Genomic DNA, 24,373 nt, shown 5'->3' on the forward strand with positions numbered 1-24,373 from the left:
CTCTTGGCTTGATCGATTACAAGGAAGCCTTGAAAAATTATTGCTGGGAGCACTGCAGAAAAGGAATCGTTTGGGCTTCGTTGCCAAGGACTAATTTCTTTTCCCTAACAGAAGCAAATAATGAGGTGAATTGGATATTTTTTTAAAAAGTTTACCACCTCTGGACTCTGAGATTAGGGTTTATCTGATGGCTGACCCCCTTTTTGCCATCTTGATAATGAAATGAGAGGCCTGGAGCAGACAACCCTGCTGGGCTGGTACGACCATCACTGTCAAGGCGGTTGAGATACTCTTTTCCCACACTCTGTTCACACTGCAGGTCATCAGCTACGCTGTGGTGTTATGACAGAGCTTTAGGTTTGCATGACTCTGTAAAAGGAGGATGCCAATATTAGACCTGAGCGATCCTCTGGTCCAAGCCCTCGCATCGGCCATGATGTTCCTGACATCATCATTTGATTCTCAATGCTTCCAAGGATTGGCGCTCACTGCCCATGGGACAGCCTCTCCTATCCATCAGTTTCCTCGTTAGACAGCTCTTCCTCTGCTTCATGAAACTCAGTGGGTCGATATTTAGCTTTTGATCGTTAAACTGTGAGTTCCATGGGAGATCAGGAACCAGTCTTTTTAAGAGTTAGCATTGATTGTTCTTTCCTCAGTTTACATGCACCATGCCACACAGGTTGCTTGCCTATTGTGTTATTTAATCTCATAAGGACCCGTTCCTAATATTAAACTCATGTAAGAGCCAAGGAAACTGAAACTTAAAGACCTTAGACTAATATTCCCAGACTTGATAGGTTTCCCCTGTTGCACACCCTTATATAAGTCTGTGTCTTCTTTGTAGCACATAGGTGTAATGAATTAGCTATTTGTATCTGGAGTCAGCCTAGCTATGTTCACATCCAGGTTCAGCTACTCTCTGACTGCATGACTCTTGGGTCAGATCAGTGATGTGACCTTTGTTTTGCTTCAGTTTAAGTGTCTGCAAAAACCTCTCATCATTCATCTGTAATATGGAACTATAAAAAAACCAGTCTCACGGGAGGCTTTTGTTGTTTGTTGAACAGAAGTAAAAGAGAAAGGCTAAACTAGAAGAAAACAGTAGAATCAGTTACTAAAAAAAGAGTAAACTAAAACACAGATATATGAAAGCCATTAGTTTACTGAGCAATCACTATGACTATAACAATTTGAATATTGCATTGAAGAGTCATAGTATAAGCCTAACATCAGGTAGCAGAATGGTTCCTTTGAACTAGTACTTGGCAGCTCTAAGCTGTTCATGATGATTTACTTTGTATTTCCCTTGAATAATGATATGCTACGGGGGGAAAAAAAAACTTAGCACATGATTATAACCACTTTAAAAGGAAGACCACTCTTTTCTTTTCTGCCTGGTATCTGGCTATGTAAACCACTGATTTTAAAAAAGATGGCAGTATTCAGCTCTGCCTCTTCTAATCAGGAGGTGGAACACGTGGCAGCTTTAGGATAACGTCTGCCGAATAACACGGGTGCAATAAAGGCTGGTTGTCACTCCTCACACCCGCTGGCATTCTCCCATTTCTCTCTGAGCCTGGTTGCTTTTATTCAATTCCCTGCAATCACATTTAGGTGACTTTTCTGACGCATCACGTTTCACATCTAATGCCATCGGTAGTCTGGTGCTAACCTTTGATGCAAATCCTGCATGAACTAGCCTGGCAGGGAATCAGTATGGGGTGGGAGAGAGCCAAAGAGAGCAGACCGACTCCCAGTCCTGCCCCCTTGACCCTCCACGTCCCGAAACAGAGAGATTAGATGAGAGGTCGGATCGGTAATGTGAGCTTCTGACACTAACATTCCAAGGCGTGCGATGTGGTGCACATCATATATTTATGCTCTGGAAGAGGGATAGAGACCCTGGCTTCCATGGCCTCTGGGAAGCTTGCAGAGATTGGTTCCAGAGCATCCACAAATGCCTCAGAAGGCAGGTGAGGTGAAGGTGTGCATATTTGAGGGTTTAAGGTTTCTTTTTTTTTTTTTTTCCCCTGGGAAGGACTCTATAGTTTTTGCTAGATAGTTAAGTGTATTTGAGAAATCTCTCAAAAAAAGACCAAGAAACCTCCACTAACCCCGTGCTTCCCTCTTGCCAGATTGGGGACCGTGTCATGGCATTTGTCAATTACAATGCCTGGGCAGAGGTGGTGTGCACACCTGTGGAATTTGTCTATAAGATCCCCGAGGACATGAGCTTCTCTGAGGCCGCTGCCTTCCCCATGAACTTCGTCACCGCCTACATGATGCTCTTCGAAGTCGCCAACCTCCGAGAAGGGATGTCTGTGCTCATACACTCGGCTGGCGGCGGCGTGGTGAGTGGGCTTCTGTGCGTCCTCCTCCCCGGGGTCAGGGTGCAGAGAGTGGAGTGGCATGCATTTGCGGATGTTTCCATGTGAGCTGTGCCCATTCGTAGAGATGATCACTGTGGTTCTCCTGAATCTCACGTGCATGGCAGAGTTCATACAGACCAGTGTGTTGGGGTTAACGTGAGCCTCAGAGATGGTTTGGGAAGATCCTAGATGGTGTGTCTCAGTGGTGGATTCTGTAAAGAAGCACTCTCTCATTCTTGGCATCCCGGTGAACTTTCACGTCCATCACTGTGAGATCCTCCATAGGTCATGTACAACTAATATTATCTGAAACACCAAAATGGTGGATGATTTACTCTTTTCAATAAGTCGCCACGAATTCATGATACTTCCCAGAGTAATGGCATCCTCGTTCATTTGTGTTCTGATATATTTTCTTGAGTGGCAGAGAGGTAGACGGAGATTGTACTAGCACAGTGGGAATGACACTTTAACCTAAGTCTACCCATGAGAGTGGTTGCTTGTAGGAATGTCATCTGTAAGGTGTGTTTTGACAAGGGAAGAAATAAAGGAAATTAAAATTGCTGCCCTGGAGCTAAGGAATGGCAGAGATTTCTTTCATGGTTTGGATGGATCTCAGTACCAGTCACATCACAGGTAATGCCCGCCTGCCCCACGGCAAGCACTGTGTTCCCCTGGGTGTCTTGGGGTTGGAGGAGAACTCTAACCTTTCAGAATGAGAGGTACTTGTGGTCAGTCACTAAGTCAGGCCTTGACTGGGAAATTCCATGGACAGAGAGTGAGAGATGTTACTCATTAATTCAGCGACTGTGCATTGAATACATGCTACATCTTGGGCTCTATGGGGATAGAGATTAAAAAGAGAAGGTCTGGATACACTATCCAGTAGGATGTGACAGGTTCTTGGTGTTGAGGATTCTGTCGTTTCATGCACTCAGAGATGAACTCTTAGGTTGCATGTATCTTAAAGGTTTTTTCATTGGTGGTTCTACTAAGGTTGTTTTTTTTTTTTTTTTTTTTTTTTAACCTTGGCTTTCTACAACTACTAAAACCTTATATCCTATAAAGCTCATTTCTGGTTTTCCTTTCCAAGAAGACAAGCTCACATACAAAGACATGAAGGCAAAACTTCAGGAATGCCTTTAAGAAGAGTATCTTCGATCACTTTAGCAAATTTGCCGATGTCTTTTGACCATGAGTAAAGATACAATAAAAGTTAAATATCCCCCGGAAAAGAAATGGATTTCAGTGCCAGTGAATCTATTAACAGCAAGCGAGCCATTTAGAATGCTGGCATCTATGAGCTGGATGTGCTCAGCATGTAAAGTGTGAGAGACCTGTTTTCCTTTTATCAGCCTCAGTGCCAGGCTTTACAGTGAGCTGGATTCAGTTCTGTTGAGAGTCTGGGTTGAAATATTGGCATTGACGTTGTTTGGTTTTATGTTTTGATTTTTTGTTTTTCATTTGAGTTTGTTCTTCTTGGAACCAAGAGAAATGTATCAGGGACCTGCGTCTCACAAAAGAGAAAAAACTGTCTTGGGAAATAACAAAAGTTCTTACCATGCCTTATTCTGGGCTCACAGACACTGAAGGACTAAACTCTGAACTAAACTAAAGGACAGGACATCAGGCGCCCAGAAAAGCAGCCCACTGTCTTCGAAAGGAGGTAGGACAAAAGATAAAAGATAAAAAGAGAGACAAAAGAGCTAGGGACGGAGACCCGTCCCGGGAAGGGAGTCTTAATAGAGAAAGTTTCCAAACACCAGGAAACCCTCGCGCTGGTGGGTCTGGGGGAAGCTTTCGAATCTCGGAGGGCAACCTAACTGGGAGGAAAAATAAATAAAACCCACAGATTACGTGCCTAAAAGCAACTCCCAGCAGAAAAGTACCCCAGATGCCCGCATCCGCTACCAGTAAGTGGGGGCAGAATGGAGAGGAATGGGTGGCATTGCTTAGGGTAATGACCAGGCCTGAGTGTCCTGAGGGCAATTGGAGGGAGCTTTTGTGAGACACCAACTTAAACTGTGGGACAGCAAAAGAGAGAGAGAAAATTAACCGGCCCGAACACACTGCCGGCCGTTCGCAGAACAAAGGGTCTGAGCAAGTCCAGAGGAGCTAGCCGGCTGCGGACCGGCCCAGCCCCGTCAGAGGCAGGAGGCAGGGGGAAGGGGAAAGGGGCAGGCTCGGCCCCAGAGACGGCATCCCCTACCGCACTGCAAACAGGCCTCCAGTTTCTAACCAAAGACTTCCTGGGATTCTGGATGGTCGACATCCGCCGGGAGGGTCGCGGCTAGACACAGGGTGCATGCACCCGACCTGCGCGGGCGGAAACTGAGGCTGGGGCCGCGGAGGGGAGAGGGTGCCCGTCAAGCTCCTGGCTGCCTGAGCCGCTAGGGCGCGGAAGGCACAAAACGCAGGCGCAGCCGAGTCCGCGCTTTTGTGGAGTGCCTGAAAACTGGAACCGCACGCAACGCAGGGCCCGCTCCATATAGAGCAGCCGGGAGCCTGAGCAACGTAGCCGGGGAAAACAGCGCCCCTGCTCCCCGCAGCGCGATGGAACTTGCGACCTGAACAAGAGACCACCTCGGCCCGCCTGTGTCAGGGCGGAAATTAGGCACTGAAGAGACCAGCAAATAGAAGCCAAATAAACAAAGGAAACCACTTCCGAAGGGACCAGTGCAACAGATTAAAATCCCTGTAGGTAACACCGACTACACTGGAAGGGGCCTGTAGATATCGAGAAGTGTAAACGAGGAGCTATCTGAAACTGAACCAAACCCACACTGACCGCAACAGCTCCAGAGAAATTCCTAGATATATTTTTACCTTTTTTTCCCTTTTCTTTTCTTTTTTATTTTTTCTCTCTTATTTTCTTTTAAAATTCCCTATTACTCTCCCATTACTCCTTAACTTTCATTTTCATATATTTTTATGATTTTCTTAATTAGGAAAAAAATTTTTTTTGTTTTTTTTTTCTTTTTCTATTATTTTCTTTTAAAGTCCTCTATTACTCCTTTACTACTCCTTAATTTTCATTTTCATTTCACTATAACCTTGCAAAAAAAAGAGAGAGAAGCCCTATTTTTAAACCAAACTTCATATATATTTCTAAAATTTTTTGTGTTTTTGTTTTTGTTTTTAATATTGTATTTTTAAGAGTCTAACCTCTACTCTAGATTTTTAATCTTTGTTTTTCAGTATGTGATATAAACTTTGGCATTTAAGAATCCAATATTCAGTTCCCATTTTTACTCAGGAGTGTGTTGATTACTCTCTCCCACTTTTGACTCTCCGTTTTCTACCTCAGAACACCTCTGTTTCCTCCTTTCCCCTTCTCTTCCCAATCCAATTCTGTGAATCTTTGTGGGTGTCTGGGCTACGGAGAACACTCTGGGAACAGACAACTGCATAGATCTGTCTCTCTCCTCTTGAGTCCCGCTTTTTCTCCTCCTGCTCATCTCTATCTCCCTCCTCCCTCTCCTCTTTTTCATGTAACTCAGTGAACCTCTCTGGGTGTCCCTCACAGTGGAGAATCTTTTCACCATTAACCTAGAAGTTTTATTATCAGTGCTGTATAGTTGGAGAAGTCTTGAGACTACTGGAAGAATAAAACTGAAATCCAGAGGCAGGAGACTAAAGCCCAAAACCTGAGAACACCAGAAGACTCCTGACTACATGGAACATTAAGTAATAAGAGACCATCCAAAAGCCTCCATACCTACACTGAAACCAACCACCACCCAAGAGCCAGTAAGTTTCAGAGCAAGACACACCACGCAGATTCTCCAGCAACACAGGAACATAGCCCTGAGCGTCAACTTACAGGCTGCCCATAGTCACACCTAACACATAGACCCATCTCAAAACTCATTACTGGGCACTCCATTGCACTCCAGAGAGAAGAAATCCAGTTTCACGCACCAGAACACCGACGCAAGCTTCTCTAACCAGGAAACCTTGACAAGCCAATCGTCTAACCCCACCCACTGGGTGAAACCTCCATAATAAAAAGGAACCACAGACCTCCAGAATACAGAAAGCCCACTCCAGCCACAGCAATCTAAACAAGATGAAAAGGCAGAGAAATACCCAACAGGTAAAGGAACATGAAAAATGCCCACCAAGTCAAACAAAAGAGGAGGAGATAGGGAATCTACCTGAAAAAGAATTTAGAATTATGATAATAAAAATGATCCAAAATCTTGAAAAGAAAATGGAGTTACAGATAAATAGCCTGGAGACAAAGATAGAGAAGATGCAAGAAATGTTTAATAAAGACCGAGAAGAAATAAAAATGTGAAACAGGAAGGAACTGGGGAAAAGGGACAATGAGGTGGGTAACTAATGGTGCATATAATGCAGGCTTTGATGTCTTGTAGTTTTGTTGAGGTTCTTGGCTTCCTAATAGTGGGTTGTGCAAAGGGAGAAAAATGATCAGCCATGTGCACTAGTGTTCATTTGATGGAAATAAACCAATCACTAGGGAAACCATAGCCAGTACTGGGGTGTTGTTTGTTAGTCACTTTGTTTTTGGCCAGGCCATGCAGGTTGTGGGATCTCAGTTCCTCCACCAGGTATCAAACCCCTACCCCTGCAGTGAAAGCCCAGAGTCTTAACCACCGAGCCACCAGGGAAATCCCAGTGCTGGATTTTAAGACCAGGGATAATTATCTGTCATTTCTCATAAGAAATGTATGCTGACATGTAATGTACATCCACTCACAAAACAGTTACAATAAATGCAACTTCTTCTGTGATGCTGTTTCTTACAATGTGCTTGTTACATAGTCTAATAGCACTAAAGTAAAGCAAAGTTTAGTGAAAGTGAATAGCATGGGGCCAAAAGGATGTGGTCTGGCTAAACCCGTGGACACTTGAAGGGTGGGGTTGGGTTGCCCAGCTCTCAGGTGCATGGGTCTCTAAATAGCATTTTTCCCAATCAAGATTTGATGGGTGGTATGTGGCATGGGAGCCTCCCAGGTGGCACCAGTGATAAAGAACCTGCCTGCCCATCCAGCAGACAAGAGACACAGGTTCGATCCATAGGTTGGGAAGATGCCCTGGAGGAGGGCATGACAACTCACTCCAGTGTTCTTGCCTGGAGAATCTCATGGACAGAGGAGCCTGGTGGGCTATGGTCCATAGGGTCGCAAAGAGTCGGACGTGACTGAAGTGGCTTCGCGCACAGCAGAGCTGTGATAGGCAGGGTGATTCTCTCTCCATCCCTGACTCCCCCCACCCCACCCCAGACATCCACGTCATAATCCCTTATACAGCAAAAGGGATTGTGCAGATGGGATTAAGGAAAGGACCCCGAGATGGAGAGACCCTTCTGGATTATCCAGGTGGGTCTGATAAAAAGAGTCAGAAGGAGATTCAGAGATGTTACACTGCTGGCCTCAAGGATGGAGGGAAAGACCATAAGCCAAGGGATGTGGGCAGCCCCTCGATGCTGAAAGAGACAGAGAAAGGGACTCCCCTGGAGCTTCCAGAAGAAACACAACCCTGCTGAAACCTTGATTTTAGCCTCGGGCAACCCATTTTGCATTTCTGATCTCCAGAACTGCAATCTAACACCTCTGTATATAATGTAATACAGACTGCATTGTTATAGATCCTCTTACAAGCTAAAACTCTGGCAGAATAAATTGGTTTTATTTGTTTTTAGCAACGGAACTTGATGGTAATTTTTTGTAGCAACAATAGGAAATGAATTCATAGAGCCTCTTTCTCTGGGTTGCTTCCCTTTTCACAGTGAAAAGCCAGTAATAAGTTGCAAAACTAGGATTCACACCATCCTCTGACTGATTCAAACATGCTTCTCTTTCCACTCAACAACTCAATCATTCATTCATTCATTTATTCATTTATTCAACACGTATTTGTTCATCTTCTACTTTAGTGCCAGCTATAGACATTTCTAAGAACCAAAAAGGCTGTGGCTTGGGTATATGGTTCCTAATTTGATGATGATCAGATGACAAAGCAGGTTCAACCTAATTAGGAAAAAGTTTCCTAAACTGAGTTCATATAAAGTGTGCAGTCCTCGTGGTACCAAGACTACTTCTGTCTGACTTTATCAGAGGCTGTGAAGCAGAATTTGCAGACAGGAAGTGAGAAATGCCAACCTAAACGTGATTTGGAAGGCAACTTTAATATCGTATAGGGAAATAATTAAATCCAGAGCCAGTCACTTCCTCATCGAAATTGCCTGAGCCTCCGCTGCTCAGTCACACCTCTGAAGATGCTGTTGATTTCCTCTGACAGTAGCAGAGTCAGATGGTCTGAGAAGGTAACGCCCCTAACCAAATCTCTGTGAGTGCTCAGTCACTCAGCCTTGTCCAACTCTTGGCACCCCAATGGACTCCAGCCCGCCAGGCTCCTCTGTCCATGGAATTCAGACAAGAATACTGGAGTGGGTTGCCCACTTCCTACCCCAGGGGATCTTCCTGACTCAGGGACTGAGCCACTGTCTCTTGCATCTCCTGTGTTGGATTCTTTACCACTAGTGCCACCGGGGAAGCCCCAACCAAATCTTTGTTAGTCGCTCAGTCATGTCCGACTCTTTGTGACCCCGTGGACTATAGCCTACCAGGTTCTTCCCTCCATGGGATTTCCCAGGCAAGAATACTGGAGTGGGTTGCCATCTCCTTCTCCAGGGGATCTTCCTAACCCAGGGATCAAACCCGTATCTCCTGCATCTGCAGGTGTGTTCTTTACCACTGATTTGTCACTGCTACATCATAAATGCAGTAAAAACTTGTGAACCAAAAGTCTGTTGCAAGCCATTTTTTATGTCCTAGAAAAGTTATTTGCTGAGCTAACAAGAGTCCCATCCTTGATTTAATCTCAGGGGAAAAAAAAAAATCATTCCTAGGGATCTTGTAAATTTCAGTCTCATAAGCCATGTTTGGCGGTCTAGCTCATGCCATCCCACATTGTGATATTGTTCCGAGTTTCCTCTCTGCATCTGGTGTGCATTATTAGTTGAATGAGGCCCCCTCTTCAAGGCCCTGTGGCTGTTTCACCCATATCCCCCTCCATCAGCCACGGTCCAGCTATGCTGTCTGTACTCTTCAGCACCCCAACTAGAGGGCGCATGCGTGAGATCTCAAGAGCCAGAAGAAGACGAAGACACCAGGTTGTGTCCCACACCAGCTGTGTACTGGATCATTGTAAACAGAATTCACGTAGCCCTTGTAACAACCATCCGCGAGGGAGAGTACCTAGTAGTGAAGACTTCAGACCATGAGTTCTGAGCCGGACTCCCTGGGCTTAGTCCCAGCTCCATCTTCCAACCCTTCGGAGAGTTGACTTTCTCATTTGTGAAGTGGGGTGACATTATGGCCAGCCTCAGGCGGTACCTGTGAACTTGAAGCAGTATACTTGCACATGATAAACACCCAGTAAAAATGAGCTATTGGAATTTCCCAGATCCAGAGTTTCAGAGTTGTTTCCAAGCCCACAACCATTCATTAGATGGAAGGATCAAATCTGAACTAGAAATTCCGGGGCCAGGAACTCCCCCATCCATCGCTCTTGAGATTGTCCCACAGAGGCGGCCTCAGAACTGTCTGCACTGCCCCTGCCTTCTGTCTGCCCCCTACCCTGTGCCCTGGATAAGAGGGTCTACACCATAGCAAGACCTCCGAGGCCCCAGGGGCCTGCAACACTTGGAAATGGAATCTCTGAGAATTTTAAGAGGATAAAGTGCCTCTGTCATATCCTTGAATATCCATGTCATATCCATGAATAATAGAAGAGACAAGGATTAACTACTGTATCTCAGCCATCAGCAGGAAGGGCTGTGGCCTGGGGACCCCCTGGGATGCGTAAGACCCTCATTCTGTAACCGCTGACCCCAAGAAACAGGCCCTCACTCTCCTAAATGTCAAAGATGCTGCAGAGATGTGTTGTGGCACCAGGCCCCACCTCCCTGCTTCTGGAAACCTCTGCTGCTGGCTGCCACTGCCTGACTCTTCACAAGTCAGCAATATACCTTAGATTAAGAAAAATGTATCTAAAAACATTTCTTCCAAGCTAGGTCTATGTCTGGATAAGCCTCACTTGATCTTTATTTTTAGTTGCTTTTAACTCCTTTACGGTAAGTCATGAGTGATCCAAAGAAACTATCTTTATTATAAACATTATAAAGGTTAAATTTGGCCTCTGAGACAGAGGCTTCGTTCATTCAATATTCGTTGAATGCATATATCAGATCACAAGGGAATAAGAGCTGAAATAGAGTTCAGTAATTTCCATGCAGTGGCTGTGAGGTAGATAGTATTTCATCCCCATTATAACAGAGGAAATTGAGACACAGAGAGGTTGAGTTACCTCTTTCAGGTCACCCAGCCATAGAGAGGAGAAGGCAATGGCACCCTACTCCAGTAGTCTTGCCTGGAGAATCCCATGGACGGAGAAGCCTGGTGGGCTGCAGTCCATGGGGTCGCTAGGAGTTGGACACGACTGAGCAGCTTCACTTTCACTTTTCACTTTCATGCATTGGAGAAGGCAATGGCAACCCACTCTAGTGTTCTTGCCTGGAGAATCCCATGGACGGAGGAGCCTGGTGGGCTGCCATCCATGGGGTCGCACAGAATCGGACATGACTGAAGCGACTTAGCAGCAACAGCGGCAGCAGCCATAGAGAGGATGGGCTTGCATGTGTACTTGGGTCTCTTTGAATACAGAGCTCATGTTTTTTAAGTACTGGGAGGCCACGTGCAGAGAAACGCTGCTTCTGCTTACAATGAAGTGGAATGGATTCCTCTCTATGGGTTTTCTTGGTGGGCTTCCACCCCTAGGAGCTGAGGACAGTCTGGGGTTACTCAGGATAGTTGAGCTATCTTCAGGAGGAGGAGGGGGCCATCTTCTGTTGATACAACCAGCCTTTCAAGAGGAAGGCAGATTTAGTGCTGGAGCTTCTCTTCATGTTAATTTCCCAGCTGGAAATAAGCTCTAGGCTGCCGTGTCCCTGAAGGCAGGGATGGTGTGAACTCCTCAACACTATATCCTGAGCACAGAGCCCAGTGCCCAATACACTGGGGTTACTTGATGAGTATTTGTAGATGGAATGAAGGAAGAAAGGGGCAGAAGGAATGAAGAGAGAAAAGGCAGCATTTACATTAGTTATAGAGACAGTACAGAACTTCAAGTGCTCAGATTCCAAAGTCTGAGCTGGTTTTCATCCTAGCTTCTCTGTTTTCCAGGTGAGAGACCTTGAATAAGTGCTTTAACTTCCTTGGATCTTATTTCTTCATCTGTAAAAATGGGTGTAATATCAATCTCAGTTTTTGTACAGCATTTTAAAAGAGGATTATGTAGTGGGCTTTGCAAGCTAGCTGGCATACAGGAAAGTCAAGTGTCAGCTGCTATTATTACTATTATCCTCGTGGTATTATTATCACTCTCTGGTTAGAAAATACTACTCAGTGCCCCTGTGGGGCAGAAGCAAGAGAGCAACAAATTGGACAGTCAGCGGGCCACTGGCTGTTGGAACATGGAGCGAGGGGCAGGTAAAGCCGATCTCAGCATCCTTTGTTCATCCTCCCTGACAGGTGTCTGCACAATGATCTCATCAGTTAGCCGGGCTGTCACACAAGCCCCTTTTCAAGCATCACTTTCCTCAAACACATAAGACATAATTAGACTTGAAGAAAAATGTACCTCCGTAGTTCTAATCCTTGGACACGCGCCGAGAACTCCAAACACACAGACTAGTCTTGCTGAGTTTATATAACCCCAGGGACCCATCCACTTCCCCAGCAACACACTTGAAAGGCCACACTTGCTTTTCAGAATATTATTGCCCATATTAAGATGAAAAAAAAAACAAAACTGTTCAGCTGGGAGAGTGTGAGATGTGCAGCACGAAGCAGCCTTGCCTGTTCTCATGGGTGCCCACCAGGCTGTCAGCCGTGGTCCCCATCCTCTACCCATCCCCGGCTGGCCACTGGTCCCTCTGATGGTGTCCATCCTGCGGCTTGCTCCATGAGAAACTCCAGAGAATCCCCCACGCAGCCCCTGTTCAAACCGCACTTGGGCTCTTCAACTGTATGACTGGAGAGAGAGCTGAACTCTCAGCCTCACCTTTGCTCACACAAGCCCGAGTCCTTCTCGCACCCCGCCCCCCGGTCTTCCCGCCCACCCCCCACACTTGCTCATAATTCCCTTCCCTCCCCGCGCCAGCCCCCGTCTCTCTCCTCTTTGCCTGGCTCTGTTTCTATCTGCATCTGCCTTTCTCTGCATCTCTATCTCTTGCTTTTTTCTTTTTCTGTATCTTTCGGTCTCCTTCCCTCTCCATTTCTTTCTCGCCTTCCCTCCTCGCTTTTATCTTTTTCTCGTTCCTTCCTTTTTTCTTCTTTCCTTTGTCTTTTTCTCTCTCCCCTTCCTTTCTCCCTTCTTTCTGTCCTGCCTTCCATCTTTCCTCCCTTCTCTCTTTCTCTTTTCCTCCCTCCCTCTCTCTTTCTTCATCTATCTAGTACAAGCCCTGAGGATAGGTAACTGTGTCAGTCTCTGGGTGTTACAGGGTGAGCAACATAAGCCCGATGCCTCCACCCTGAAGCCTGCGGCCTCATGCATATAATACATCTTTACCAGGGACACATCAGTCATCGGTGGGTGGTGATAGGAACCAAGCGGGAAGTAAATGGTGCTATGACTATAGGATACGAGGTCTAAGCAGCTGGTCTAGGGGACCAGAGATGACTGTACTTAGGAACCAAACTTAGGACTGCTATTTAAGGATGACGAGGAGCTGGGGAGGCGTGAAGAGTGAAGGGAGGAGGTTCGGCGGTTACAAGAATGATCAACAAGGTGGAATCTGCGTATGTTCCGGAAACTGACCAGAGTGTGGCCAGAGAGGAGCAGAAGAGAGAAAGAAGGGACAGTGAATGATTGGCAGGTGCATGACCTCGCGGCAGCATGATGACCATTTTATCCTTATCCTAAAAGCCATGTGGGGTCATGGGAGGGTTTTGAGCAGAGATTTAACTCGTGATTGACAGTTCTATAAGATTCTTTATTGCTGAAGGGTGAATAGATTTGAGTGGGTCAGGGTGGAAGCTGGGTGATTGAGGGATGGCCAGAGTGTCCTTCAGCTTCTGTTTAGAGCAATTAGAGCTCTGAATGCCTGAATGCCAGAGATTCAGGCATTCAGGCATCCAGGACTCTATCCTTTGGTCTGACAGCATCACAGTATAGCCCTCGGTAAGCCTTTTCCCATCTTGTGCCTTAGGTTTTCCTGTAAAATGAGGTAATTGCAATGCCGCTTCTATAAAATAAGGTAGACCAGATGTTTCTCCTGTAAACTGAGCTAGACTCAATGGTTTCTAAGGCCCTGTCCACCTTCATTGGTGATGCCATACTCTCTTGTGATGTGGCCAGTCTTTACCTCCTAGATGAAAACTTCCTTACCCATCACTCTCCTCACCAGCACCAACTCGCCTCCCTATTCATCCACCCACACTGTGATTCCCTTCTTTAAATTCGTAAGAGTCAGAGAAACAGTTAACAGTTGTTAAAACGTTCAGTCTTTGGAACAGACTTCCTGGGTTTGAGTCCTGATTTCTATGACTTACCACTTAGCTGTTTGTTAGTTTCCTTGTGTATAATAGAGTTATTATACTTATCTCATAGTACTGGGAGGCTTGAATAAGTCAATATATGTAAAACATGTAAACAGTGCCCAAACCTAGTAAGTACTCAAACGTTACCTAATGAAACTGTAGGGGATGCTGTGCTGTGCCGTCTAGAACACCCTTCAGAACTGAGGTTTGCATTTCCCCGAGCTGCCAGAAGCTTTGGCTACTAGTGACTCATGCCTGAATCCCCTCCCCAGTAATAGCTGTCAGGGGGCAGGAGCTGCCTCGCTCAAGGTTTCTGCCCCTTGCTGGGGCAGCCCCTGTCTAGTCACTGTTGGACGCAGGGCTACAGAAACCCGGCCACCGTGCATCCATGGAGACAACTCTGAAGGACTCACCCATCTTTGAAAGTTATGGGACTGGCATGATCATCTTTTGCAGGTGTGCCACAGCTCAACTTCTCTCTCTGCCCAGTTCTGCTTCCCTCACTCCTTTGCAGATGCTGTTCCCAAGAGCACTTCCCATTAAGCACTCTGCATGCAGGTCTCCACTCAGAGTCCTTTTTCAGAGAACCTGGCTCTTGACAGTTATTGTGATGACCATTATGAGTTATTACCATCATATCATCATACCCCTGCTTGCCTGCCTGGTTCCTTGATTGAATTCTCAGTGATGATTGTCCTTTAGACCTTGCTTCCCCACCCTATGCTTAGTTCTAGAAGCTTATCTTCTCTCCTTTCTGAGAGTCCTTCCTGTTGTCTAGAACGCTGCTGAGTGCCCAGAAGAAGCTCAGAAGTGCTTATGGGTTGAATAAGTGTGTAGAGAACGGAGCTGGTGCATACTTTCTTTCTCCTAAGCCATTTGGGCTCCACTTGATATTACTAAACCCAGGATATACAGCAGACAAAACATCAGAATAACTTCGCAATATGGCCCTGAGCTGGGTAAACTGGGCCCTGGGCTTTCATCTCTTATGGTGTAGGGTTTGCTTTCAGTATCAAGAAGAGAGAAATAAAGCTATTCTGGGCTCGGCTTAAAGAAGAGAAGCTCAGGTTAAAGGTGTATTTCTCTTTATTTGGGCAAGCTACTTAACCCCCAGGATCTTGGTTTCTTCATCTTCACAATGAGGATGAAAGTGGAGATGTGAGTAGTCAGTGAGTAAGTTCATATAGAGCTGTGGTTTTCCACAGCATGGTTCTGGACCATCGGCATCACCTGGAAGTTGTTAGAAAGGCAAATCCTTGGGTCTTATCCCAGACGAACAACGGAGTCTGAGACTCTGGGGTGGAAGCCAGCAACCTGGTTTTAAGAAGCCCACCAGGGACTCCAGTGCAAGGTCAGGTTTGAGAAGCGGTGATACAGGGGGCTTCTCATAGAGCCTGGCACGCAGAAGAATTCACTAGGAATTAGGTATCCCTGTCATTTGGGTGGTCATGCATTGTAGTGTGTAATGCACATGAAATGGCATGCATTAAAGAGTGAATTAGTATTCATTTCAGTCTTCTGTATTAGTGTACACTAGTTTAGGTTCACTGGGGCACAGAGGTTTAGACTCAACCAACCTGTATTTGCATCCCAACTTCAGCAATTTACTGGATGGTCTTAACCAAGGTGCTTAATCAAAGTCTCAATTTTCCCGTGTGTAAAATTCACATCATAGCACAACCCTCCTGAGATTGTTATGCAGTTAAGGAGAGGATGAAATCCTTCATACAATGCCAGTGCCAAGTGAGAGCACGGTAAATAGCAACTGTGATTCTATCCAAGCCATGCCCTACGTCAGAGAGAAGACGTAATGGCATAATTATCCTGTAACTTTTCCATGTTTGCTCATAAAAGCAGATGTAGACCCACCTTGGTGTGTGGGGAGGAGAGAAGTCCTCATGAAATGGTACCCATCTGTGTCACACTGGAATGAACGGTTATTTTCAAAATCTCAAAGCTGTGAACTCTTCCATTTTTGAGCTTTTCTCATGCCCCCCTTGTTGGACTGCATGCCTGCCTGGTGGAAGGACTGACATCTTGATAGAGGAGGAAGTTTGTGGTTTGAGAGCATCAGGAAACACTTTAGTGTAAAATGACAAGAAAAATAGCCCATAAGGAATATTTGGACGCTAAGGAGGCTTTTATCCTCCGTGGTTTCATTGCTTACTTTGTATCCATAAAATCTGTCTGGCGTTCCTGTCCTGTTCCTCTGCCTGGAGCAGGCTTTCATTTTTATGAGCTGACAGAAGAGGTGCAGACCAAATAGAGGTTCTGACCAAATACTCAGCCACTAAGGAAGGAATATGTCTACTCATGAGGTTAGGGCTCTGGCCTTGGCGTCCGGACGTGGGTTCAAACCCCAGCCCTGCTACTTGCTGATCATGTATCATCTCCTAATTTTTACCAATCTCATTTTTTTCCCATTTGTAAAATGAGAAAACTCATTCAGTATTTATGCAAGTAGTCAACACAGCACATGACGCCCACTTAGCTATTTTTAATTGTACTATTGGAAATGATGTTAGACCGTCCAGCATGGATTTAAGGAGACAGATATTCAAATTACATAAGCATGCTTGTTCTTGCACTTTTTTTTTCCTGCCTTGTTATTCTCAGGCTAAATCGGGGTTACGATAACTTCACTTTCAAACCGGGAGTGAGCTACATGGGTTCACATTGATGTATGGCAGAAACCAACACAATACTGTAAAGCAATTATCCTTCAATTAAAAATAATTTTTTAAAAGTTAACCATCAACTCAAAGCCCTCTTGCATGACCATGACATGTTTCCCAAGCATCTCTAATTGCTCACTGTAGCTCTGACATCAGTTGGTAGTGGCCCTTTTATCCCCTCCTTGCTGACCACGAACCATCACCCCCACCAACAGTGGTGGTCTTGGGGGCAGTGGGGGGGTCACCTAATGACCCCCTGTTCTCTGTTATAAGTGCCGAGCCATGGTCAGGCTGAGTCAGGGGTATGGGGATGCCAGGCATGTCAACCAGCTGACAGAAAGCTCCATTGGGCTGTCAGCCTGTCTCCTGAACACCCAGGCTTTTTGAGCCAGGGCTTCATTGTTCTGACAAGAAGACAGAGGCAGGGGACCTTGGTGATGGGAGGAGCCTGGAGGCTTCTTCCTTGGGAGGTGAAGGTGCTGGGCTCAGCCTGGGGTTGGGATGTGGTATCAAAATAAGAGTCCAGCTAATGCAAGGTCAGGTCTGGGCTTGGCTTTTGTGGAAAGCAGCCGTGGTACCTTGAGAGTCCCTGGGACAGCAAGGAGATCCAACCAGTCCACCCCAAAGGAAATCAACCCTGAATATCCATTGGAAGGACTGATGCTGAAGCTGAAGCTGCAATACTTTGGCCACCTGCTGTGAAGAGCCGACTCATTGGAAAAGACCCTGATGCTGGGAAAGATTGAGGGCAGGAGGAGAAGGGGACGACAGAGAATGACATGGTTGGATGGCATCACTGCTCAATGGACATGAAGTTGAACAAGCTCCAGGAGACAGTGGAGGACAGAGGAGCCTGGCGTGCTGCAGTCTATGTGGTTGCTAAGAGTGGGACACAACTTAGCAACCAAAAAACAACAGCTATAAAAAGTGATACCCAAGACTGTCCATCAGGGGATGCTATCAAAAGCTTTCAAAATCAGGCTAGTCACACTTTTCTAAGGAACGAGAACTCTTTCCTGGGGCTGAATAAACCTGAGGGTCCATTGAAATAGAGCAATATAGACAGGTGCCCGGTCTGTGCTTGGTCCGGGAGAGGCCCCTACAGAGACAAAGATGCATACGGCAGTTCCTGCCTCGTGAGGACAAAGATGCATAAGGCAGTTCCTGCCTCGTGAGGACAAGCAACTGCATAATGAACTAGAATGTGGAGTCTGCACTAACAGAAGCACTTGGGAGAAAGAAGGGCTAATTCTCTATGCGGGAGGGATGCTATGTCAGCAGAATTCTTTCAGACAAAGGTGAGTTTTCCACGCTGCCAGAAAACATGGCACAGAGGGTCAGGGGAAGCATGTAGCTGCACGTGGTGGGTGGGCAGTGATGAGTGAGGAAGGAAGACAAGTCTCCATCACAGGGGCCCTGAACTGCCTGTCCTGTGGACTTCGCAAGACCCTCCCCGACTCCGTACTCTTAGCACCACTATTTGAGTTTTATCCATAACTCTTTGAATAGACAAACTGATGGATAAATGAGATCCAAGGTAATACCTAGTAGCAGTTTTTAAATTTAATTATAAAATTTCAAATTTTCAAATTTTGTGAATTATAATGGCAGCCCACTCTGGTATTCTTGCCTGGAAAATCCCATGGACAGAGGAGCCAGGCAAGCAAAGAGTCAGACACAACTGAGCAACTTCATTTTCATATATAAATTTAAGCACAGGAATGTATGTGTTGCTTAATTTTTTAAAACACATGCTGCCAAGTACCTTGCACTCATTATTTTAGGTGTGCTGCCTGACAACCACCCTACATGGTATTTACCGTTATCATCAACCCATTTTGAGGTTCAGGATACTGTGGCTTGTGGAAGTGAAGTTCCTTAGCCAAAGCCACGTGGTTGGCAAAGACGGAAACAGGATTCACACTCAGAGGGGTCTTTCTCAAAGCCTGTGTTTTAAACCTCTAAGGCAGATCCGAAAATGAGGAAGGAGACAGCAGGTAAGGTCTACCCATCTGCTCAGGATTTCTGCCTACCTGCCTATTTCTGGCACAGTGAGGGGACCTTGCCACAAGCTGTCTTTTTGACGGTGTTTGGGGTCACATTGGCCTCTGAGAAGCCAGGTGGGCAGTGGGGGGCAGGACTGAAGTCTGTAGGGCGGGGTAGTGGGAAGGGGGTGGTAGTGCGCACCAAGCCAGCTTGGAGGGGCGGGCACTTTCCCCCCGACTCTCCGGGGCCCCAGCTGAAGGTCAATCCTAGTAGGGTTGCCAGATTTAGCAAAATTCAGATTTGATCTGGCAATCCTTCCTTCCCAGGGGCCCCCAAGCGCTCACACAAAAACTCCTAAACCTTCCAAGAAGCTAATTACACCAGTGAGGCTGAAATCCTGGATTTGAGGTGATTAAGGGATGCATCCAGGCAGGAATGCATTAAGGAGGGCAAATATTTTAAGCCCCAAGAGATGCCACTGAAAGGAGCCCTGTTCTCTAGAGCCCATCCCCTAAAGTGACTCCGTGCAGTGCCGAGACCAGGACCTCCCCTCCATCCCCCCAACAACCCTCCACTGCTCAGGGCTCTTCCCCATTCCCCAGCCCCAGGACAGTGGAGAAGACGTCCTCTGCCAGAAGGTACAGGAGGCAGGTTGCTGACCCTACTCCTTTATCCAGCAGACATTCACTGATCACTTACTATGTGCCAGGCAACATGTTAGGTGTCTAGAATGCAATGGCAAATAAGGGAGATGGGCACACAGCCAAAGATCAAACAAATATATGCACATGTGGACACACTTTATATATACACAAACATGCATATGCATATATGCGTACATGCATGTATATCACATGATATACACCTGGAAAGGATCAAGATGCTGTTATAAAATAATCAGGGAGGAAGCTGCGCTGCAGATTGAATCATCAAAGACGACCTCACGGAGTGAGTGATATTTAAGCAGAGACAGGTTGCAATTACATGAAAAGCAAGAAAGAAGTCCATTGCAGGCTTTAGGAAACCGTGGACACCCGAGGCAGGAATTACTGATAGTATTAAGTCACTGGAAGAAGATTATTCTTGTCTAATCATGATTGTTGGGAGAAATATCAGTAAACTCAGATATGCAGATGACACCACCCTTATGGCAGAAAGGGAGGAAGAACTAAAGAGCCTCTTGATGAAAGTGAAAGAGGAGAGTGAAAAAGTTGGCTTAAAACTCAACATTCAGAAAACTAAGATCATGGCATCCGGTCCCATCACTTCATGGCAAATAGATGGGGAAACAATGGAAACAGTGACAGACTTTATTTTGTTGAGCTCCAAAATCACTGCAGATGGTGACTGCAGCCATGAAATTAAAAGACGTTTGCTCCTTGGAAGAAAAGCTATGACCAACCTAGACAGCATATTAAAAAGCAGAGACATTACTTTGCCAACAAAGGTCCATCTGGTCAAGGCTATGGTTTTTCCAGTGGTCATGTATGGATGTGAGAGTTGGACTATAAAGAAAGCTGAGTACCAAAGAATTGACGCTTTTGAACTGTGGTGTTGGAGAAGACTCTTGAGAGTCCCTTGGACTGCAAGAAGATAAACCAGTCCATCCTCAAGGAAATCAGTCCTAAATATTCATTGGAAGGACTGATGCTGAAGCTGAAACCAGTACTTTGGCCACCTGATGAGAAGAACTGACTCATTGGAAAAGACCCTGATGCTGGGAAAGATTGAAGGCAGGAGGAGAAGGGGACGACAGAGTATGGGATGGTTGGATGGCATCACTGACTGAATGGACATGAGTTTGAGTAAGCTCCGGGAGTTTGTGATGGACAGGGAGGCCTGGTGTGCTGTAGTCCATGGGATCACAAAGAGTCGGATACGACTGAGCGAGTGAACTGAACTGAACTGAATCAGAGCATTGTCTTTCCCAGATCTAGCTTGTTACACACTAGGCTTTGTCATAGATGCCCCAGTTGCCCAGCCAACCCCCTGAGGTCAGTGCATAGCCCCAGCTCATGCCTTCAGATTCCTGCAGTTCTCTGCCTGAGGTCGTTTTCTGGTTTGCAACTCGGCCCTGGCTTGATGCAAGGTGTAAGTGTCCAGGAGTTAACGCCCCCAGGAGTGTCCTCAAGTGCATGATGGCAGTTGGCAAATAAACACCTGAACTGGGACAATTACCAACTGTGTCCTACAAGGTTTAGAAGATCCCCAGTAGAAATGCACTCCAGCTAGTCACTGGGGTAAGCCGTTTTATAGGTTTATAGGTTTTCCTCTCTCTCCTGCCGCACTGCCATACTCCTTCATCTTACTTCCTGGGATCAATTGCCAAATAAAGCACGTGCACACACATTATCTTCATTCTAGGGTGTCCTTAGGGGGAAACCCAAAACCTTTGAACAAGTCATGATCAGCCAAAGATGAATTCAAGCACCTCTCACCATCATCTGCCACCAACTTGTTCATCTCCTAGCCATGCTCATCTGTCCATCTTCCCCTTGCAACCATGCGTTTTCACTCCCAACAGCCTTTGCCAGCTCCCCTTATTTCTCTGACAGATTCCTCTTCATCATTTAAAAATCACTTCCCCATGGAAGCCTTCCCTGCTTTTCCATTTCTACAGCCTCAACAGTTTGAATATTCCCAGCCATTCAAAATAATGATGCTAAAGATTGTTTCACAACTGTATTATGGATAATGCCTTCACCAGACCTCATCTATCCATTTATCCATCCATCTACCCATCACCTACCTTCTGTATCAGGTACTGCAATTGTTCTGCAGTCTTCTTGTCCAGATCGTGAGGTTCACAGTGAGTCTGAGGCATCCCTCTGCTTCTAGCATGTAGTGTAGGGTCCAGTTGGAGTGAGTGGGTGCTTGGCCATTTTTAATTGTTTGATCTAATTAAATTCATTAACTTCACCTGTTCCAGGCAGACAGCATCTGTGCAATGATAATGAGATTCCTAATTGCACAGAGAAGGATACATTTATTAAGTATGTGGAATTAACAAATGACTATGTTGTCAAAATGTGAACCACACGTGCTGCTGTTTCATGACTTAAGCTAGCTTGTCAGCTGTTAAGTCAGGAACCATGTTGGATTTCCCAGTCCCTAAATGTATCTTCAAAGCAGAGACGGCTGCCAGCTTGGGCTCGTTTATCAGTCCGTCCACTCGCTCTGCTGTATCAGTCTGTGGACCCCAGAGTTTGGAATCCCTGCCTTGCCTCCCACATCTCCTCTTTAGAACTATACTAAGCTGATGGACCTCATAATTTATAATTTATACTGGGTGGGTTGCCATATAAACTATAGGATGGAACCCTATCTACTGGCAATGTCTAATAAAGAAATACTCAAGGAGTTAGTCAAATGAGTGGCAAATCTGTATTCAAACATTGACTATCTACAGTCTATCCAACTTTGGGATGAACACAAAGTATGCAGTGGCAGATAAAACAGATATAGACTGTGCCATCTGAAACTTACCCTCAAAGATGTACATTCCAAGATATTCACTGAAATATGGCATTATAATTTCCTCTAAGATATGGAAGGGTTATAAGGAATTATAGTATATCACACAATAGAATATTCCCCAACCAGTCAACATACTGATGTTAAAGAATGTTTCATGACCCACGAATGTGCTCATGATATAAGCTTAGAAAAAAATAATCAGGGTACACAGTGGTATATTCAGTGTGATTTCAATGCTGTAGACAACCAGATATTAATCTGTACGTGTCGGACGACTACTAGAACAAAAAGAGTCAAATCATGTAGCATATTTATCTCTGACATCTGGCATGATGGTTGACATTTTTATTGTTTTCTGTATTTTCCCAATTTCATTTTTTATGAGGAACACAAACATGTGCTTTCAAATACTATTTTTTTTAAAGAGCTTAGTAGAGATCAGCATAGATCCTGCCAAATGTGCCATTGCATTCTCTCATCTCCCAGGAGAATTTACTAATATGATCAGTTTGTGCTGTGCTTGGGGAAATAACAGCCTCAGTCTTACCCGGAGCTTTCAGAGAATGAAGAAGCACTTAGGAAACTCTGGACCCGTGAGGGCTGTGTACCTTTGTCAGCGCTTTCATTGGCTGCAGCCTATAAATGCTTAGTGGCCGAAAGCAGCAGGTGTCGGGGAAGAGGGAGGAGACAAAAACCCAGCTGTCCCCTGCCCCCTCGGTCCCCCAGGCTGCTCACAGGTGAACCCGCAGCCCCTGAGTGCCGCAGCTCTGCCTGGTCGGAGATAGTGCTGGAGAAACAGGTGCTGAAATCCTTAACTGTCGTATTGCCTGGTGCCAGGCAGGATGCCCAGCCCTCCGTGGGGTCACAGGCTCCTCTCCTCACACCCACCTTAAGGAGGGCACTGTTACTGTGCATGCATGAGGACTTGTCCATTTCCAGATGGCTGGTGAGTGTGGTCAGGCGTACCCCAAAGGTCAGAACCTCCCACTAAGGATTCCTAGAGCCCAACGTGGCATGTGGCACAAAGGAAATGTGTACAAACCAGCTTGATTTCTATGCATAACATTGATTTATGTCCACAGCACATGCATTTCCACTGAATAGAGCAATAAGTAAACAAGCAAAATTTATGGGACAGTGAAAAGGATACCAAGAAAGAAACAAGGTATTCCCTTACTAGGATGTGTCAGTTCAGTGCAGTTGAGTCACTCAGTCGTGTCCAACTCTTTGCGACCCCATGAACCGCAGCAGGCCAGGCCTCCCTGTCCATCACCAACTCCCAGAGTTTACTCAAACCCATGTCCATTGAGTCAGTGATGCTATCCAACCATCTCATTCTCTGTCATACCCTTCTCCTCTTGTCTTCAATCTTTCCCAGCATCAGGGTCTTTTCTAAAGAGTCAATTCTTCACATCAGGTGGCCAAAGTATTAGAGTTTCAGCTTCAGCATCAGTCCTTCCAATAAATATTCAGGACTGATTTGCTTTAGGATGGACTGGTTGAATCTCTTTGCAGTCCAAGGGGCTCTCAAGGGTCTCCTCCAACACCACAGTTCAAAAGCATCAATTCTTTGGCACTCAGTTTTCTTTATAGTCCAACTCTCACATCCATACATGACCACTGGAAAAACCATAGCTTTGACTTAGGTGGACCTTTGTTGGCAAAGTAATGTCTCTCTGTTTTTTAATATGCTGTCTAGGTTGCTCATAGCTTTTCTTCCAAGGAGTAAACATCTTTTAATTCCATGGCTGCAGTCACCATCTGCAGTGATTTTGGAGCCCAAAAAAATAAAGTCTATCACTGCTTCCATTGTTTCCCCATCTATTTGCCATGAAGTGATGGGACTGGATGCCATGATCTTAGTTTTCTGAATATTAAGTTTAAAGCCAACTTTTTCACTCTCCTCTTTCACCTTCATCAAGAGGCCCTTTAGTTCCTCTTCCCTTTCTGCCATAAGGGTAGTGTCATCTGCATATCTGAGGTTACTGATATTTCTCCTGGCAATCTTGATTCCAGCTTGTGCTTCATCCAGCCTGGCATTTCACATAATGTACTATGCATGTAAGTTAAATAAGCAGGGTGACAATATATAGCCTTGACATAGTCCTTTCCTGATTTGGAACCAGTCTGTTGTTCCATGTCCAGTTCTAACTATTGCTTCTTGACCTGCTTACAGATTTCTCAGGAGGCGGTCAGGTGGTCTGGTGGCCATCTCTCTAAGAATTTTCCATAGTTTGTTGCAATCCACACAGTCAAAGGCTTTGGCATAGTCAGTAAAGCAGAAGTAGATGTT

At 45.6% G+C, this 24,373-nt stretch overlaps 1 protein-coding gene across 1 annotated transcript in view; it reads left to right on the plus strand.

Annotated features, from left to right (window-relative positions):
- Positions 1-24,373, plus strand: part of VAT1L (vesicle amine transport 1 like) — a 166,278-nt gene that overhangs the window by 31,089 nt on the left and 110,816 nt on the right. The window contains exon 3 of the mRNA XM_061138075.1: positions 2,139-2,354. Coding sequence (XP_060994058.1) covers positions 2,139-2,354 — 216 coding nt within the window. The remainder of the gene's footprint in view (positions 1-2,138; positions 2,355-24,373) is intronic.

Source organism: Dama dama, chromosome 4 (genome assembly GCF_033118175.1).
Source record: "Dama dama isolate Ldn47 chromosome 4, ASM3311817v1, whole genome shotgun sequence".
Classification (NCBI taxonomy): domain Eukaryota; kingdom Metazoa; phylum Chordata; class Mammalia; order Artiodactyla; family Cervidae; genus Dama; species Dama dama.